The 13,315-nt window shown below is 43.5% G+C and overlaps 1 protein-coding gene across 1 annotated transcript in view; it reads right to left on the reverse strand.

Moving 5' to 3' along the window:
* Positions 1 to 945: 945 nt before the first annotated feature.
* The window catches only part of A4GNT (alpha-1,4-N-acetylglucosaminyltransferase), an 86,091-nt gene continuing 73,721 nt past the window's right edge, over positions 946 to 13,315 (reverse strand). Inside the window, exon 2 of the mRNA XM_030215626.1 lies at positions 946 to 1,548. Within this exon, the coding sequence (XP_030071486.1) occupies positions 946 to 1,548 (603 nt within the window). The remainder of the gene's footprint in view (positions 1,549 to 13,315) is intronic.

Genomic DNA, 13,315 nt, shown 5'->3' on the forward strand with positions numbered 1-13,315 from the left:
TTGAAAGAGTTTATTGATGCAAGTGTTGATGTGAATATAGTAAACCTTCCCTAATCAGCAGGCTGGGGTCTGAACCAGAGGAAGCATCTATTGATTGTTAATTTTTGTATTTTTCTTTTCTTTCTTTCTTTTTTTTTTTTAATTTACTTAATCTTGGAATCAAATTTCTTTAACTTGTGGACAAACGGGCTGTAAAAATATATATTTATTATTTTTGTTTCCTAATGTTAAATAATGCCGATTGCATATTCACTTTAAGTGGTGATGTATTGGAAAATTTAAATAAATAATTTAAAAAAAAAAAAAAAGATCTGAAACTCGTTGATGGAGGTTGTTGTGGTAATAACAGTTAGCATATCTGGGTTTTAAAAAGTTTGGACAAATTCATAGAGGAAAAGTCCATAGTCTGCTTGCCCTGTGATTGATAGCATGGAGTGTTGCCACGATTTGGCTTTCTCCAGGTTCTTGTGACCTGGATTGGCCACTGTTGGAAACAGGATACTGGGCTAGATGGACCATTGGTCTGACCCAGTATAGCTATTCTTAAGTTCTTATGGGGGGATTCGGGGAGGAGGGGAGAAAAAAAAGTTATATGGGTCTCAGCTGATATTCAGCCCCCTTATGTGGGCTCCAGATGAATATCAGGTGGGACCGCATAAACTCTGACAGCCAACCCCACCGAAATTAGCCCAGATATTCAGTGTCGGTGCCCTGGATATGGTCCAACCATGAATATCTGGGGCTAATTCTGCCTGCAGCTGTCAGTGTTTAAAAAAATGTTGACCACCACAGGTTGAATATCTACCCTTTTGTTAACAAAACAATTTAAATAGTTTCATTGTTGTTCTTACACATAGATGCTAATTCCTATTAAGAAATTATTTTGCTTTTAACAACATTTTTATAAACAAAGTTCGATGATCATAGTTTTATAATCAGTTTACACTAATATTGTGTTTGTCCATCCTTTTCCAGATCACTCTTAATAAGAATTTCATAGGTTGAGGGACAATGAACTTTGAAAATATTCTCAACTAATGTATTGCTTCCTTGGACCACATTTTTCCCTTCAGAGTTCATGTAGTTCCATAGGTGCAACCCATATGAATCATTAAAGTTTGGAGGATTCTCCCAAACCTGGTAGTAAGTCTTCCATGCCAGATAAGGGATGGGATAGAAGCGATGAGGATGCAGAAAAGAAATATTATTACACATGATATCTTCCATTTTATGGAATTCTGGAAGTTGGCAAAACTTTGCCAGCATCCGAGTGATCAGCCCAGGGCCTTGTTGTCCCCATATCTTTCCATTAAAGTTATAAACAAAGTCTTCCATGCAGTCCCAAACAAATTTGTTATGCCGTTGGAATCCAAAAATTCCATTGCTAGAATACTTGGAAGACTGGGCTGCAAGGAAGTTTTTTGAAGGAATGGGTCGTATAGATATGATGTCTGTATCCATGTAGGTTCCTCCATATTTCCAGATGATGGCCAACCTGCAGGCATCAGAGCTAATATGGATCCAGTGTTGTTCTTTATCAGGATCAACCTGTAGTGTTGGAAATTGAAAAATATTAGCAAGTGTTTTTTTTAAACTTCATATTGTGATTCTTTTCAAAATCTGTCCTTGGATAGTATACCAGTGTTCTCTATCTACTATAAAACTACAATAACTGAATTCCTAACTAAGACTAGCAAAGATGAGCTGACATTACTGTTACAGGTTCAATATCACACACATATTTATATATCCTATATAATAATTTGCACCTCCAATATTCTACGTCTGGATACCTGGGTTCGTAACATCCATTCCCACTCATTGCCCCGCCCTTGCATCAAAACGTAATGACATCAGAGGGAGGAACAATGAAGGGGAAGGGAACGCTGGAGGCGAGATGATGTCAGGAGGAGAGAATCGCGGGACATCGAGGGGAGGGAGGGAGGAAGGGGAGGGCAGGGCAGAGGAGACTTGATGGACATGGATGGGATGGGAGGACAGTTATAGGTGCCCTGTGTAAGAGGCTTGGGGAGGCTAAGCCTCCCCAGCCCAACTGTGACCTTCCCCTGGCTGCTGCCCCCCCCAAACGCAGGGCTGCCGGGTGCAGCAGCGCTGAAGCCAGGCAGCTCTCGGATGGTCCCTCCACTCCTTCCCGCCCTCAGCTCCCCGATTGACAGCCCTCCTCTCCGTTCCTCCCCCCTTGCGCGTGTTTAATCCTTTTACTTTCAGGTGCAGCGATGGCAGTGAAGAGGACAACACAGCGGGCTCACCTCCAGCTTCTCCCTTCCTTCATACAGTGTCCCGCCTTCTGTGATGATACATTTCCTGTTTCTGCAAGGGCGGGACACTGTGTGAGGGAAGGGAGAAGCTGTGTTGTCCTCTTCACTGCCGTCATTGCGCCTGAAAGTAAAAGGGTTAAACATGTGGGGGGGGGGGGAATGGAGAGGAGGGCTGTCAGGGAGCTGAGGGAGGGCAGGGGGAGAGAAGAGATGGTTGGAATTGGAGAGGAGGGCATGGGGAGAAGAGATCGCTGGACATGAGAGGAGGGGCAGGGGGAGAGAAGAGATCGCTGGACAGGACAGGAGGGGAGGGCAGGGGAGAGGAGAATTGCTGGACATGGATGGATGGAGGGGGCAGGGGAGAGAGAAAATTTCCTGGATATGTATGGATAGAGAAGAGAGGAGAATTGCTGGACATGGATGGATGAATGGGGGCAGGGGAGAGAGGAAATTTGCTGGATATGGGTGAATGGAGGAGAGGGCAGGGGAGAATGGAGAGTTGCTGGACATGGATGGATGGAGGGGAGAGAGGAGAATTGCTGAACATGGATGGATAAATGGAGGGGCAGGGAAGAGAGGAAATTTGCTGGATATGGGTGGATGGAGGAGAAGGCAGGGGAGAATGGAGAGTTGCTGGACATGGATGGATGGAGGGGAGGGAAGTCAGGAAGGAGATGCATATGGATGGAGGGGAGGGAAGAGAGGAGACATGCTGGACATAGACAAAACAATCCGTATCTCATACCCCTGGAGCATATTACTCATTATACACCCTTCCCAATTATTACTTATCATGACAGAACATTTCTCCTAATGGTTCCCTTAAAAACAAAATCGCCATTACATTATAACCTTGCTAGCGCCCATTTCATTTGTGTGAGAAATGGGCCTTTTTTACTGTATATAATTTTTAAGAGAAAGTGTGAATGTTGTATGGGATTTTATAAACCAACTTTCTATGGTTACAATCAAAGTGATTTGCATATTATATACAGGTATTTATTTTGTATGTGGCCAAGTTTTTCTGGAAGACTGTGATGCAGTAGCAGTATTATCAATGCCAGGGGAGCAAACAGGACAGCTTCAGGGGGCCTCTGTGGTCTGGTATCTCTTTCCCTTCTCACCACCCTGATCTGAGGTCTCCCTTCCCTTCCCCTCACCTTCCCTATCTACTTTACATTGTGTTTTTGTTCATAAAGGGTCGCTGATGCGGCAACAGTGCCATCTCTCTGCTGTGTTGTGGCTCATCTGATGCAACCTCCTGTTTCTGCCTAGCAGAATGTGGCAGAAGGATAGCTGCAGGCAGCATATCTGTGACCAGAAACACAACGTAAGGTAGATGGGTGCAGTGAGAGAAAGAGATGGAGACCTTAGATTGGGGTAGTGAGATGGGGAACAGTTTCTGGACCACAGCAGCCCCCTGGAGTTGTTTTAAAGAAGACCGGGGGGGTTTGAAAGATAGCACATGCTATACTGGGAGAGAGGAGAGAGGATGGAGGAAGAAATGATGGTGCCCAGGAACAGAGGGAAGGGGAAGGGAGAGAGAAAGAGAAAGAGAAAGATGGTGGACAATGAGATGGAGGGAGGGAAGAGAGAGGAAGAGATATTAGACTTAGGGGTGTTGGGGAGGAGAGATGCTAGATGGAAGGATAGTCGGGAAGAAATAGAGAGATATTGGATCTGGGGATGGAAGGGAGAGAGGGAGAGAAAGGTTCTGAATAATGGAAGAGACGGAGGAAAGAAAGAGAGAGGGAGAGAAGTTGGCTCATATGAGGGAGGGTGGAGGAGGGATCAATATCAGGAAAGAGAAAAGGATCAATGTTGGACCATGGGAGGAGACAGAGGAAGAGAAATTATGGATCATGGTGAGGCAGGAGGGAAGAGAGATCGGACAGGAAGATGATGGTATAAATGAAAAGGGACAGGAAGATATCAGACCATGGGAGGGGGGAGGGAGAGAAGATACTGGGCTACAAGAATGGAAAGAGAGAGATGGAGGAGAAATATTGGAAATTGTAACATGTAGGAGAGGAGATAGGAAAAGGAGTGAGATAGGAAATGGGACAGCTAGGAAATGAAAGAAGAAGATGGAAAGTTGATAAGTAGCTGAAAAGTTAAAAGAAGAAGAAGGGTGAGAAAGAAGGTGAAATTTGGGTGGATGGAAAGGCAGAAAAGAAAAAAAAGGAAAGCTAAAAGAAAAAGATCAATATGTCAGGGATAGGTGTAGTGAGGGAATAGGATAAGACAGGAGAAAGGAGAAAAGATAAATGAACAGCAGCCACTAGAAAGAGAATTAGCAGAAGACCGGCAGGAAAGCAGAAAAGAAAAACTGGGAGCAATATGACGGAAAAATAAAATGTTGAGACAACAAAGGTAGAAAAATTTATTGAATTTATTGAAAAATGTATTGAATTTATTAATTGGAATATGTTAACATTTGGAATATGTGCATTGCAGATGTCTTTTTGTATTATGTTCAGTGGCATAGCCATAAGGTTGATTGGGGGGAGGGGCAGGGCTGAACTCAAAAGTGAATGAGCACCAAATTTTCCCCTGACTGTAAAAATATAAATAACTGGTGGGGATCTCCAGGTGAAGACTTCCTTCTTCTTTGCTACTCCAGCAGCCAGAACTCTCCAAGCTCTGCAGTTGGCAGCAGTATCCCCAAGCTGCCACTGCTGGCCCACCTCCTGCTTGGTTTTTGTGCATGCATGAAAACGGAGAGTGCTGGGGGGGGGGAGCAGTAGTGGTGGCAGCATCTTGAGGGTATAGCTGCCAGCTACAGAGCTTGGAGAGCTCTTGCTGGACCAGAGGAGGAAGAGATGTTCTTCAGCTAGTCAGGGGCGTAGCTACGGGTGGGCCTGGGTGGGCCCAGGCCCACCCAATTTCAGCTCTGGCCTGCCCATTCCCATTGCTCCCATTGCCGGCCACTGCTGCTTTTCCTGTTGAGCAGCAGGGCCGGCACTACAAAAAGAAGAAGCGCTCAGCTGACTAAGCTGAGCGCCGCCGCCAACGTTAACAACGAGAAAAAATGTAAAAAAAAAAAAAGCGCAGCACCATAGGCAGCCTCGAAACATTGGCTGCTGGCTCTGCAGGCTCCTCCCATCGCTTACATCACTGCCCCTGGAGCGAAGCAGGGGCAGTGACGTAAGAGACGGGAGGAGCCTGCAGAGCCAGCAGCCAATGCTTCGAGGCTGCCTGCGGTGCCGCCAGTGTTGCCAGGTGGGCGGTTTTTACCGCCCAATTGGGCGGTTTTCCGCGACCCGCCGCGGGAAATTTTTGCCCGCGGCGGGTTGCGGTTTTTTGGGCTGTTTTTGGGCTTCAGGGCGGTTTTTTCGGCCGCGGGGGGGCGGGGTTAGTGACGTTTTTTGGGCGGGGTTAGTGACGTTTTGGGCGGGGTTAGTGACGTGGGAGGCGGGGCCGATGACGGGGAGGCGGGGCCGGTGACGTGGGAGGCGGGGCCGATGACGGGGAGGCGGGGCCGGTGACGTGGGAGGCGGGGCCGATGACGGGGAGGCGGGGCCGGTGACGGCGGGGGCGGGGTTGATGATGGCGGGGGCGGGGTGATGACGCGGGGGTGGGGGTGTTAGGGGCGGGGTTTGTGTTTGGGCGGGTTTTGGGCTGGTTTTGGGGCTGGATTGGGCTGGCAAAAAATTTTCCACCTGGCAACCCTGGGTGCCGCGTTTTTTTTAAAAACATTTTTTCTCGTCTTTAGCGTTGGTGGCGGCGCTCAGCTCAATCAGCTGAGCGCTTCTTCTTTTTGTAGCTGGGGCTGGCAGGCCTGAATCGGGAGAGGGAAAACGGATGGCAGGATGGGGACTGGGGAGAAAGAGGGAAAACGGAAGGATGGGGAGAGAAAGAGGGAAAACGGATGGCAGGATGGGGACTGGGGAGAAAGAGGGAAAACGGAAGGATGGGGAGAGAAAGGGAAAACAGATAGAAGGATGGCAGAGAAAGAGGGAAAACGGAAGGATGGGGAGAGAAAGAGGGAAAACAGATAGGAGGATGGCAGAGAAAGAGGGAAAACGGAAGGATGGGGAGAGAAAGAGGGAAAACAGATAGGAGGATGGCAGAGAAAAAGGGAAAATGGAAGGATGGGGAGAGAAAGAGGGAATACAGATGGAAGGATGGCAGAGAAAAAGGGAATACAGATGGAAGGATGGCAAAGAAAAAGGGAATACAGATGGAAGGATGGCAGAGAAAGAAGGAATACAGATGGAAGGATGGCAGAGAAAGAGGGAAAACGGAAGGATCGGGAGAGAAAGAGGGAAAACAGACGGAAGGATGGGGAGAGAAAGAGAGAAAACAGACGGAAGGATGGCAGAGAAAGAGGGAAAACAGACGGAAGGATGGGGAGAGAAAGAGAGAAAACAGACGGAAGGATAGCAGAGAGAGGGAAAACAGACGGACGGATGGGGAGAGAAAGAGGGAAAACAGACGGAAGGATGGCAGAGAAAGAGGGAAAACAGACGGAAGGATGGGGAGAGAAAGAGGGAAAACAGACGGAAGGATGGGGAGAGAAAGAGGGAAAACAGACGGAAGGATGGGGAGAGAAAGAGGGAAAACAGACGGAAGGATGGCAGAGAAAGAGGGGAGATGGATGAAAGGATGGGGAGAGAAAGGGGAGAGACTGGAAGGATGTGGAGAGAGAAGGGACACTGAACAGAAAAGGGTAGAGAGATAGACACTGGTTAGAAGGAGGGAGAGAGAGACATTAGATGGAAGGATCAGGAGAGAGGGTAGATGGGTGGAAGGATGGGGAGAGAAAGAGGGAAGACGCTGGATGGAAGGGTAGGGAGAAAGAGGTGACACTGGATGGAAGGATGCAGAAAGAAAGAGGGGAGACTACTGGAAGGATGGGGAGAGAAAGAAGAGAGCTGCTGGATGGAAAAGGAGAGTAGTGAAAGACTGGAGAATAAGAGGAAGGGGCATGGGGAGAACAAGGGTGAGAAAAAGATGAAAAGCCATAAGTAGATGAAGGAAATTAAAGAATGGATAGTAAGAATGAATTAAATCTGGACAGAGAGAGAGAGGCAGAAAAATATTGAAGAAAGCAAAGAAAAAGGAGAGAAAAATGACAAATGGCCAGGAAACCCTGGCAGAAGAGTTAAGCGAAAACGAAGGAAAGCAGAATCTAGAGACTGGGAGCAACACAATGAGAAAAAGTAAATGGCCTTACAACAAAGGTAAAGAAAATAATTGTATTTTTAATTTAGGATAAAGTAATATGGTGTTAATAAAGTTTCAGAGACCAATACTTCCTTCCTTAGGTCAGGAGAGGATACCATAACAGCATTATACTGACTTGAGGCAGGAGGTTTTGGCCTCTGAAAGCTCACTGAAAAGGATGTTAGGCTATTAAATAAATTGTCTGAAATCTGATGCACTGAAAAGCAGCACTTTACCCTGTGTGACAAATGTATCTGAGTGTGACTACATTTTGCTGGGGGGGGGGGGGGGGGGGTAGAGAGAAAATTTTGTGCCCACCCACTTTGGGTTCAGGCCCACCCAAAATTGGCAGTCTGGCTACGCCACTGCAGCTAGCACAGCTTGGGGATCCCTGACATCCACAGCAAGTGTGATAGTTAATTTTGGGGGACCTGAGCCTATAGTGGGGAGATGCAGGCTTCCCCTCCTCCAGTGGCTATGCCACTGATTTGTATTCAGTACGAAAGGAAGTGCATTTCTGTTTTTATTTCTTCAGTGTTGCAGTACTTGCCAAGTTTAACTTCTGGGGTTCCCTGTTTTATTTATTTATTTATTGCATTTGTATCCCACATTTTCCCACCTATTTGCAGGGTCAATGTGGCTTACAGTATTCTGCTCTGGTTATCACCACAGCGGAATAAAGATACAATTAATAATTACATAAGAACATGAGTAACATAATGGGATAAAGCATTAGGTATAACGAGATCAAAACTGTAATAACAGTAAAAGCAGTAATGCGCTAAGGTTCAAATGATGGATCATTGTGGTATGTTTTATTGAAGAGATAGGTCCTCAGTGATCTCCGAAAGTTGATTAAGTCGCTCATTTTTTTCACATCAAGTGGTAATGCATTCCAAAGCTGCGTTCCTATGTAGGAAAAACTAGATGCATGTGTTAGTTTATATTTTAGGCCTTTGCAACTGGGGAAGTGAAGATTTAGGAATGTGCGTGAAGATCGTTTGGTGTTCCTGGGTGGTAAGTCAATAAGGTCTCACATGTAGACCGGGGCATCTCCATAGATAATTTTATGAATCAGGGTACAGACCTTGAACGTAATATGTTCCCTAAGTGGGAGGCAGTGGAGTTTTTCTCTTAGAGGTGTGGCACTTTCGTATTTTGTTTTACCAAATATCAGTCTGGCTGCAGTGTTTTGGGCTGTCTGAAGTTTTTTGATGATTTGTTCTTTACAGCCAGTGTAGAGTGCATTGCAGTAGTCCAGGTGATTGTACTAATCTGAGAAATATATCCCTTGGGAAGAAAGGTTTTATTCTTTTGAGTTTCCACATTGAGTGGAACATTCTCTGTGTTATGTTTTTCTTCACATGTTTTTCCAATGTGAGGTTTCGGTCAATGGTTACTCCAAGGATTTTCAAGCTGTCTACAACAGGGAGGGAGAAGTTTGGTGTGGTTATAGTAGTGGATTTACTTATATTATATTGTGATGATAGGATGAGGCATTGTGTTTTTTCGGCATTAAGTTTTAATTGAAATGCATCCACCCATGAGCTCATGATTTGGAAGCTGTGGTTGATGTGATTGGTGATTTCATTTAGATCATGTTTGAATGTAATGTAAATCGTGACATCATCTGCGTATATATATGGGTTGAGGCCTTGGTCGGATAATGATTTGGCCAGAGGTGTCATCATTAGATTAAAGAGAGTCGGTGCTAGTGGTGATCCTTGAGGGACTTCACATTCAGGTTTCCATGGAGCTGATGTATTCAAATTAGATTTCACTTGATATGTTCTTGCACTTAGGAAACCTCTAAACCAGCTAAGCACGTTTCCTCCCACTCCGAAGTATTCTAAGATGTTTAACAATATTCCGTGGCTCACCATGTCGAATGTGCTAGACATGTCAAACTGCAGGAGAAGTATGCTGTTGCCCGTTGCAATTGCTTGTTTAAATTTATTTAGAAGAGTGGTTAAAACTGTTTCGGTACTGTGGTTTGACCTAAATCCTGATTGGGAATGATGAAGAATAGAGAATTTATTTAGGTAGTCGTTGAGTTGTTTATTTACCATACTTTACATTAATTTGGTTACCAAAGGAATAGATGCTACTGGGCGGTAGTTAGTTAAGTCACTTGTTTTTTTCTTTGAGTCCTTGGGAATTGGGGTGAGTAATATATTTCCTTTGTCATTTGGGAAGAGTCCGTGATGTAACATGTAATTTAAATGCATCGTCTATTATGAATCGTTGAGGGGCAAATTTTATAAGATTGTTGGGGCATATATCTAGCTTGCAGTGAGATTTGGCGAATCTATCGATCGCTTGGGCAATAGTATCATCCAAGAGTGTGTCAAAGATTGTCCAGGTTTGATCAACTGGCTGCTCATCAGGGGTTGGATCTAGACAGTCAAGGAATTTTACATAATCAGTGGAGTTGGTTGGTAACGTAAGACGTAGCTTTATTATTTTGTCGTTAAAGTATTTCGCAAGGTTGTCCGCTGATGGGGTATCATTGATGTTTGAAGTAACCAGTGAGGTGTCTAATAGTTTGTTCACAAATTGGAAAAGTTTATGTGTATCTTTATAATCTGGCCCTATTTTAAATTTGTAATATGATCTTTTGGTTTGTCTAATGACATATTTGTATTTTCTTTGAAGCTATTTCCAGGCGTTAAGTGTGGATTTGTCTTTCTTTTTCTTCCAAGCTCGCTCTAACCTTCTGACTTGTGTTTTCAGTTTTTTCAGATCTTCATTAAACCAAGGTATTGAGTTCTTCCTGCATGAGGTTCTAGTTTGCAGTGGTGATATACTGTCTAGTACACTTTTGCATCTATTGTCCCATTCTAGGAGAAAGTATTTCGAATCTGTTTGTGCAGACCATTCGTTCTTGTAGATTTGTTGCCAAAATATTACTGGATCGATTTGGCCTCTTGTGGTGTAGGTTGTACGTTGTTGACTTTGGTGTATATTCTTAATTCGCCATTTTAGAGAGAGGTTCATTTTGTAATGGTCGGACCAAGGTACCTCTGTCCACTTTGTTTATGTCCTTTAATGTGGGTTATTTGCATGTTTGGCCAGTGAAGATCCCATAGTTGGAAGAAATCTTTGCATTCCCGTACATGAGTTGAGTTGGGGTCTTCTAAAAGAAGGTTGATATTCCCTAATATGAGTAGGTTCGAGTTAGATACACATGTGTTCGATATGAAGTCCATAAAATGTGACTGGGAGTCATGCCAATTGCCCGGTGGTCTGTAGGACAAAATAACATTTAGATGGCCAAGTAGGTTGCAGTGATTAATTCTAATTGAGGTAATTTCAAGATGAGGGATTATGGATTCTGCTATTGTTGTTACAATGAAGTGAGATCTGTAGATAACAGCTATGCCTCCTCCTCGTTTTTCATTTCTTGTCCAATGGGTAATCTTGTATCCTGGGGGACATAAATCTAAAATAATAGGGTCTTTAAGATCATGAATCCAGGTTTCACTGATGAAAAGAAGATCAAATTTGTCTGTTGTAATCCAGTCTGTAATTGTGATTGTTTTGTTGACTACTGATCTAGCGTTTATGTAACCCAGTCGGATTGTTTGGTAGGGGTCAGTGAGATTCGAGGAAGTGTTAATTTTAGTTAGTTGCCTGGTCTCTTGGTATTTGGGTAAGTTTTGATTTTTCATTCCTTTATGTTGATTATATTCATAAGTAGTAGATTTTCCTTTGAGTTGATTATTGTATTTTTGGTGATGTGCCTTAAGTTTGTGTAGTCTGCAAGCTTTGTGGATAGTGGGTATTTTGTAGTCTGAGAGAGGGGTGGTCAATACATGGTATAGTAGGGATAAGGAGCAGATTATTAGGAGCAGCTTATCAGTACGCATTTTGGCTTTAACTTAATATGGTGCAGTAGGAAGTGATGTAGATCGTTTGACCAGCCGTACAGCGCAGTAATAACTATTGAAGTCAGTGGACAGTGGTACAATGCATTAAGAGTTGATGGAGATCAGAAATCAATAGTACATAGCCGTAAAACTAATCATTTAGAGTAAACATATAGATATTAACAGCCATTCGTGTAAAGTAGTAATAGCTAGCAGATTCAGTGGTCAATAGAACAGTATAATAAGAGTAGATAAGGGTCAATGACCAGCAGTATAGAACAATGAAAATTGGTGGGAGTCAGTAATTTGTAGAGCAATTACATTAGGAGCAAATAAAGACTATTTGTCAGTAATATAAGGCATAGAAACCGATGAAAGGAAAAAAAATCGTTAAAGCTAAGCTGATAAGCTAGTAGGAACAGTAGTCAAAATACAGAACCAATATTCAAGTGATTAATTAATCAGAAACTAGAAAGTTCAAATACTTCAGGAGGTTGATTAAGGTCGGTGAGAGCTGATGAGAGAAGTGGTCAGCAATGTCCTGATCAGGGTGTAAGATTTTATCTGTTGTCTTTCTATGTTCTAACGGTTCATTTGCTTTATTTTAATCCAGGGGTTTAAATGATTATTTAGTGTTTAGTTCTTGGTTAATTATTCTTCGTTAAGTAGATTAGAGGGCAAAGGGCAGGCTGTTTCCTTCTGTCGGATCACCACTTGGATCTCTGTTCCCGTCTATTCTGGCCTAACATCAAGCCAGTCGAGTTACACGGACCCGAAGCTACAGTGCGGGTGTTAATCTCAGGTGTTAATGGCTCAGGTAGTGGTCAAGTCAGGTGGGGCTCGTCATCGCCTAGTGATCGGCGACTCTGTTCAATTTCTGATCCCTCTAACTGTATTTGGTGAAGGTCTGTCTGAGTTTTATGTGTGCAGAAGTCATTAAAGGTGTTTTATGTGTGGTAGTAATGGTGAGTGGGGAGATGAGGGGAAGAGGGCAGGGAGGCAAGGGGATTGAGGGGGATCCTTTCCTTAATTTCTACCCTGGGCCCCAGGATGTCTAAAACCTGCCCTGAGTATGATCCGTTTTGTAGGTTACTGTTAGGTCAATTTCCAATGATGATGGAATTTGATTTGCAGCTAAGTCGGTTTAGCAGGCTGCAAGTTCTGTAATAATGAAAAGAACTAACAAAAATGTTCCACTCATATAGCTGGGTCACAGGGAACCTTGAACTAGATTTAATAAATGACAATACTAGTATTGATGGCTGTTTAGCTTATTACAGAGTTTTGTGTTTGGTGTGAGTGAGGAAGGGAACTAAGAGAGGATCTTGCTTTTTCTTTTTATTTGCAATTTTCAAAAATATATTTCAAAAGAGAAAAATCCCAAAGAAATAGCCATAAATATCAGAAAGCAAAGTAACACAATGAAAATAAATAAGAAAACAATTATACATAATAAGCAGCAGTCCACATTCTAGAGAGAGGAAGACTAATCAAGAATACCTAATCAAAAGAAAAGAAAAGAGGGATAATAACGCCCACATCTAACAGAACAATATCCAAAACTTGCCATCCCAATCCCTAAGCCAGGGGTTTCCAAACCTGGTCCTAGAGGCACTCCAGCCAGTCAGGTTTTCAGGATACCCACAATGAATATTCATGAGAGGGATTTGCATGCACTGCTTCTACTGCATGCAAACCTGACTGGCTGGAGTGCTTCCAGGACCAGGTTTGGGAACCGCTGCCCTAAGCCACACATATGTTTACCTTTCAGAAATAAATTTCACCAAAAGATTTAAATCCAGAAATTCAAAAATAGTACCCTGGTGTGTAATCAGGCACTTGCAGGGAATCTTAAAAGGAAGGATCTACATAACACATGAACCTGAATAGAACGAGATGCATTAGAGAAAACTTGCAACTTCTGTCCATAAAAGAAAAAATCTTCATTCATAAAATAAGCCTTCAGACTGCCATTTTATCATTATCGCTGTAGAACGT

Source organism: Microcaecilia unicolor, chromosome 10 (genome assembly GCF_901765095.1).
Source record: "Microcaecilia unicolor chromosome 10, aMicUni1.1, whole genome shotgun sequence".
NCBI lineage: Eukaryota > Metazoa > Chordata > Amphibia > Gymnophiona > Siphonopidae > Microcaecilia > Microcaecilia unicolor.